The 7,500-nt window shown below is 35.8% G+C and overlaps 1 protein-coding gene across 2 annotated transcripts in view; it reads left to right on the top strand.

The window, feature by feature from the left end:
* Nucleotides 1-7,500, top strand: part of LOC144956139 (uncharacterized) — a 59,951-nt gene that overhangs the window by 31,306 nt on the left and 21,145 nt on the right. For both annotated transcript variants that reach the window (XM_078886521.1, XM_078886520.1), the window contains exon 3: nucleotides 5,038-5,940. In XM_078886521.1, the coding sequence (XP_078742647.1) occupies nucleotides 5,155-5,940 (786 nt within the window). In that variant the 5' untranslated portion in view covers nucleotides 5,038-5,154. The remainder of the gene's footprint in view (nucleotides 1-5,037; nucleotides 5,941-7,500) is intronic.

Raw genomic sequence — 7,500 nt, 5'->3', positions numbered from 1 at the left:
CTCTCTCTCTCCGATCTCATCTTTCCTTCCTCACTGTCATCCAAGTTATCCTGAGGCCTTCCTCTTCTTCTTTGTCCTGCTGGTTGTCTAGTAAATTTTGTTGAGAGGCACTCGAAATGCGTGTCTCCATGATCCGAGCTATCCATTTCTTGTGCGGCTATGTGGTCTAGTGGTATGACACTCGCTTTCGGATCGGAAGGTCCTGGGTTCGAGCCTCGCGCTCGGCGCATGGTTGAGTCCTTGGAAAAGGCTCTTTACTCACATTCTCTCACCGTACTCAGATGTAAAATGAGTAAAATGTACCTGGCCGTTAACAGCGTTGTCTTTGTCCGAAAAATTGTAATATCACCTAACAGGCGTCATGTCCCGTCCTACATGTTAAAAGGGACCCCTTGTAAAGCGCTTTGAGTAAATTTAGTGGATATTGCTCTATATAAAGCTTAATTTTTAGCTCAAAGCTCAATTTCTTGATAGACGCTGCTGCTTTGAACTCATTCTAATCCCTACTGGAACATTAATTTCTTCTAGAGCATTTATATAGCGCAATATCCACTAAACGTGCTCAAAGCGCTTTACAAGGGGTCCCTTTTTAAAAATCTCATTCAATGTCTTATCACTTCTCCGTATATCAGCTTCTTTAATTCAATTCGAAGCTGCTTGTTTGGCGAAGACGTCATCAGATCTGCAGAGTCCTTTCGGCTTTGTCTGTCTGTTGTCCTTCATACATTCTGTCATTGCAGAAACGCTTCGGTCGCCCAAGCTAAAAAAGAAAAGGATTTGATTTGTCCGTCTGCGTTGCTGTAACGGTTTGAGTTTTACGGAAACAACAAGAGATGAAATGAGTAGAAAAGTGCCAGAGGACAATAGAGAATAAAAATTTTTTCGCGGCGGTGGTGGGGTTTGAACCCGCGACCTAATTGGTACGACAACTCCGCCTGGTCGGTGAGAGCGTGACTCTACCGTATGAGCTATCCACGAACACAAAAATATTTGTATCAAACTCAGGTCATTCTAAGAGGTCTCTCTCACCGACTTCTGGAGACCGCGGGTTCACCACACAACCATCGCGAAGTTACCTGTCCAGCAGTTAAGCTTAATAGCCAATATTCTCAACACAAACATATAACATAGAAACGATTGAGACATTGAGTATGCAGAGCACTCACTTTTCTGAAATATAAAAAAAAGTTTTACGGAAAGGGGTGTTATATATTATGACTCTTCGGTCGCCCAAGCTCAAAAAAGGATTTGATTTGTCCGTCTGCGTTTCTGTAACGGTTTGAGTTTTACGGAAATGGGTGTTATATTATATGAGTCACATTTGCTCACTTTATCTTCCTCTCCAATATTTGGACTTTTCCGTGTTGGGCTCTACGTCATTGAATACTAACGAAAGAGTGAAAATGGAAAGGCTTCGTATGGGAACAAAACAGACAATGGACGTTACGGGTACAAACCCTTCGTCAGCACAACAATACACAAATAAATGTGGAAAAATTTTTAAAAATATAATGAAAAATAACTTGTATCGTCTGTACTCAATGGTGGTTGCAGTCTACGTCATTAAAGCCGAAGGTCAGATTGACTTTTATATTATTTACTTCCAATGCACAGTATCCAAGTTATCCGGGGGCCTTCCTCTTCTTCTTTTTTTTTCCAGCTGGTTGTCTAGTAAATTTGTTGAAAGCACCCGAAATGCGTGTCTCCAATAAATAATAGTGGAGTCTTAACGAAATCGTTTCGATAGACGAGATACGAGGGGGTATTGTCCGTCTCAATAAAAAAAAAACAAAAAACACAAAACACAACAAATAAAGAAAAAAACCCCAACTAAGTATATAAATACATGCATAATGAAATGAATAAACAAACAAATAGATAAATAGAAAAATAAATAAATAAATAAATAAATAAATAAATAAATGAATAGATATGTAGATAAATAAATAAATATATAAAAAGATGAATAAAGAAATATTATTTTTTCAAAACAATAAATACGACATGTGGTAGAGACATTTCTAAACTCTGTAATGCATTTTAAAGAGATTTTAAATATTTTTCAAAAGCTTGAAATCAGCAGGTAAATTGTTCAATAAGTGGAACATATTTGTATCAAAAAAATGAAAAAATAAAAAAAAAGCATGTTTTAAAAGTAAAATGCACAATTCACATTTTTTTTCACTTCCTTTTTTATTCTTAAAATTTATTTATTAAAAATAAATTTTTTGGTGATCGTTCCCAAATATTTTCACGTAATATCAACCTTTACTCTGACGAAGACAATAAGTACAAACTTAGTACTGAGTAAACATAACTGTCAACATTAATTTAGACGGATAACTAATTTTAATGTGATACGCAGGTACCTAGGTGGTATGACACTGGCTTTCGGATCTGAAGCTCCTGGGTTCTAGCTTCGCTCGGCGGGCACATAAATGAATCCATGGGGAAAAGGCTCTTTACTCACATTCTCTCACAGTACTCAGGTGTAAAATGAGTACCGGGCCGTTAACAGCGTTGTTCTGGACGAAAAAAGAATTGAAATATCGCCTAACAGGCGTCATGTATTTTCCTACATATTATTATTATTTTTAATTATTATTATTATTATTATATATTATTATTATTATTATTATTATTATTATTATTATTATTATTATTATTATTATTATTATTATTACTATTAATATTATTATCATTATCATTTTTATCATTATTATTACTATTATTATTATATTATTATTATATTATTATTATTATTATTATTATTATTATTATTATTATTATTATTATTATTATTATTATTATTATATTATTATTCTTATTATTATTATTATCATCATCATCATCATCATCATCATCATCATCATCATCATCATCATCATCATCATCATACAAGAGAAGGAAGACATAGAATTTAACGTTTTAAATTTTTTTTGATATTGTTTTCATCACCTGCTGCTTGCTTCATTACCGGGGGCCCCGATTGCTCAGTTGATACATCACTCGCTTCACATGCAAAAGGACCGAAATCGATCACAAATGCAGTCAACTGTCCACCCTGTCCACCCCCACCAGTGATTTAGTTGCTGGGTCTACCGTTAGATATGTCGGGAAGTCCTTTGCGATAGACTAGCGTCCTATCTGAAGGATAGCAAGTTATTGGTATTGCCCGTTCCGCGCTATAGTAACCGGGATAAGCTCCGGCTCCACGGGCCTTTGGCCTTTCTGAAGGTCTACTATCTTTCTTTCTTTCTTTGTTTTTTTTTTTTTTGGTCACCTTTCATACACCCCCCCCCCCTTCCGCCCCCCCCTTCCCCCTCTCCCCAGCCAGCTGTTGTACTCACCTTTTCAGGTGCGGTCATCTCCCATGCTGTTAGCCATGATGCAATTCTATTATGACCACCACCGATGGTCCTTACTTTTAGAACTGGTCGAATGTTATAGAATGGATTTATCAAAAGTTATAATGAGTTAAATTATAACTCTAACTGACCAGTGGTCAGCACGAATAACGACTGCCGAGCTGGCTGAATCGATAGGAAACTATTGAAAATGTAATGAAGTTAATTATGTCAAGCGACCAGTTTTTAACAATAACATCATCAAATCACACAGACATAATCGAAGTGAGTAAAGATTTGACGTCATTACATATTACATATATTGATACTATGCGTATAGCTAAAATATTCACACTATCCGCCTGCTGGATTTGTCGTACCGACACCCAAAACTCACTCAATCCTAGAGATTTTTGCTGCTTTCAAAATTAGAAAAAATGTATTAAAAATAAGCATGTAGATACACAGATAGTTAAGTTTTATTCAACTACCATTAACATACAAAAACTATAAAAATTTAGCTTTGATACTATGCTTATAATTTGTCTCATAAAAATGTAATAAATAGGCATGGGGTAAAAATAACCCGGGTAAACTACGGATATAGTCGGTGTTAGGGTTGAGTGAGTTAAACGTTTATTGTCCGAAATAGCATTTTTGAGAATTAGTTATTAAAAATGCCTGTCTAAAAACATTTACAAAAAGCTGAATGACGTCAAATTCGTTCCATGTTTTAGTTAGGGGTGGTTCTGGTACTAAAGATTAAATATAAAGGTTAGAAAAAAGATGTAACTATCAGCTAACAGATGAATATGTTCAGTATCGCTCCTATTCAAGTTAATGTTAAATTTATTTATTTATTTATTTATTTATTTATTTATTTATTTATTTATTTATTTATTTATTTATTTATTCATTTGATTGTTTATTAATCTATTCTTCTAATGGTGTACAAACAATATCAACAATAACAATAATATAATAATAATAATAATAATAAAATAATAATATAATAATATAATAATAATAATAAATAATATATAATAATAAATATAATAATAATAATAATAATAATAATAATAATAATAATAATAATAATAATAATAATAATAATAATAATAATAATAATAATAATAATAATAATAATAATAATAATAATAATAATAAATAATTAATATAATAATAATAATAATAATTAATAATAAAAATAATAATAAATAATAAAATAATAATAATAATAATAATAATAATAATAATAATAATAATAATAATAATAATAATAATAATAATAATAATAATAAATAATAATATATAATAATAATAATGATAATGATAATAATAATAATAATAATAATAATAATAATAATAATAATAATAATAATAATAATATAATAATAATAATAATAATAATAATAATAATAATAATAATATAATAATAATAATAATAATAATAATAATAATAATAATAATAATAATAATAATAATAATAATAATAATAATGATAATGATAATGATAATAAATAATAATAATAATAATAATAATAATAATAATAATAATAATAATAATAATAATAATAATAATAATAATAATAATAATAATAATAATAATAACACAATCACAATAATGATATAATACAATTGTTATCCATCTATCATTCACTCAATGCATTTTCAATTTCTTCCATACCAGATAAACTCCCAAGGAACAAACCTGTGACTACAACAGGGTGATCACCTACGACGATATCGTCGTCATCGCCATCATCTTCTTCCTCTCCACCATCATCAAATCTATCATCCTCTCAAAATGATGATCGGTCCCTTTATGGATACGGCCCACCACGCGGGCCACCATGGCCTGGGCCACAGCGCCCTCAAACTCAGTCCGAGCTCCCCAATGGGGGACCCCAGCTTCCACCAAAGTCACTACGGCACCCAAACCGCCAACGGATTCGGAGTCACCCCTCACACCCCGCACTCTCAAATCAGCAGCTACGCGGCTAGAGACTTTCTCATACGGCGAGCCGAATTTGACTCGACTACCGCCCCTCACCATGCAGCAGCCGCGGCGAGTATGTTCGGGGTACCCCCTTCTTCAATGAACCTCCACTCCAGCGGACCCCCGCACGCGGACTCGTCCTCCGCAGCTAGTCACGTCCTATTCCCAAGCCTCCACGACCCCCACCATCCCCACGCCGGAAACTTAACCGGAAACCATCACATGAATTCCCAAATGTTCCCTTATTCCCGAGCCGCCGCGGACCAATTCAACCAAATGGCCGCAGCCGGCGGGCCGAGAATGGACCACTTTGGAACCTCGCAACACCTTAGCCCCATGTCCCACATGGCAGCGGCCCACCACAGAATGAACATGGCCGCCGGGGGTCCGCATTGCGGGCCCGCTGGCGCGTTCTACCCGTTTATGCGTCACCCAATCAAACAGGAGCACACGTGTTTGTGGGTTGACCAGGACCAACACGAACCCAGGAAACCGTGCAATAAGATCTTTACCACCATGCATGAGATAGTTACTCACATAACAGTGGAACACGTAGGGGGGCCGGAGCAGGCAAATCACGCGTGTTATTGGCAGGTAAGGGGTTAATTAATGAGCTCTATCTTATTATATTATTATACATCCCATCCCCCGTCTCTACCTTTGTTGTTGTTCTCAGTACTCTTCACTCCATTTCCTACTGGCCATTGTATCTTCTTCTTCTTCTTCTTCTTCTTCTTCTTCTTCTTCTTCTTCTTCTTCTTCTTCTTCTTCTTCTTCTTCTTCTTCTTCTTCTTCTTCTTCTTCTTCTTCTTCTTCTTCTTCTCTTCTTCTTCTTCTTCTCTTCTTCTTCTTCTTCCTCTCCTCTTCTCTTCTCTTCTTCCTCTTCTTCTCTCCTCTCTTCCCTTTCCTCCTCCTCTTCTTCCTCCTCTTCCTCCTCCTCTTCCTCCTCCTCCTCTTCCTCCTCCTCCTCCTCCTCTCCTCTCCTCTCCTCCTCCCTCCTCCTCCTCTCCTCCTCCTCCTCCTCCTCCTCCTCCTCCTCATCCTTCTCCTCCTCATCCTTCTCCTCCTCCTCAAACCTGGGAGTTTAATGAAGACCGTAAAGTCTCAGGTTAGAGAGGGTTTTTTTTTTTAATACTTTGCCAAGATGAGGGTCATTTAAATCAATCGATATTTGAAGGACGAGTTTTTGGCCAAATTTTTTAAATACTATTTTTCAAGAGTCCAGAAGTAACTGGTTAGCTTTGAAGTATCTAAGATTGAATCTGACGAAAATCCTTCAAGACTCGAGATCAAACCTGCCTTGTTCTACAAAAAAGTCGTAGAAATACGAATTGTATGCTCCAGCTACACAGCTGTATCTGCCTCTTTGACTCAATAAATCTTATTGAAAAGAAAAGTTTAGTTCCTTAGGACCTATATTCAGGACTTGGAATCATTTTTGGCCATTCTAAAAACATTTTAAAAAAAATAAATTTGTGAAGAGCTATTTAAAGTGAATTTTTCATTTTTTTCTCTTGGAAACAATTTTTTAGAAATTTCAAGTATGCAGCTCTGCATTAGGCCCACGAATGCGGGGGTACTCCCGGTTTCTGTAGGGTGAAACGGACTATATCATAATTTGCTTGCTATCTATCCTTTGGGATAGAATAGGACGCTAGTCTATTTCAAAGTACTTTCCGCCAGATTTAAACTGACCCAGCTCGCTACCAGATCACACTCTGGCGAGTCGGAAATTTAAAAAATTATCTGGTCTTCACCCGGGATCGACCTCGATCCCTTTGTTTGTGAAGCGAGTGCTCTACCAACTGAGCTATAGAGACCCCCATCTTTGGTATGAGTAAAAAAAAAAAAAAATACAGCTTTATATACCGCAATATCCACTAAATGTGCTCAAAGCGGTATACAAGGGGTCCCTGGTCAACAGCAAATTAACATAAGACGGACATCATGTCGCTTAGCATTATAATTTCGACAGACAACGCGTGTACGTAGGACCATTACACTGTGGTTAGAGAATGTGATTAAAGAGCCTTTTCCAAGGACTCTACACTCTACTATGCGCCGAGCACGAGGCTCGAACCCAGGACCTTCCGATCCGAAAGCGAGTGTCATACCACAAGACCACATAGCCGCACAAGTAGGTTAGAATAATAA

The sequence above is a fragment of the Berghia stephanieae genome, chromosome 10 (genome assembly GCF_034508935.2).
Source record: "Berghia stephanieae isolate SIO BIC M18660-M18661 chromosome 10, UCSD_Bste_1.3, whole genome shotgun sequence".
Taxonomy (NCBI): Eukaryota; Metazoa; Mollusca; class Gastropoda; order Nudibranchia; family Aeolidiidae; genus Berghia; species Berghia stephanieae.
The sequence above is the reverse complement of the archived record's forward strand: the minus strand, read 5'-3'. Positions and strand labels throughout refer to the sequence as shown.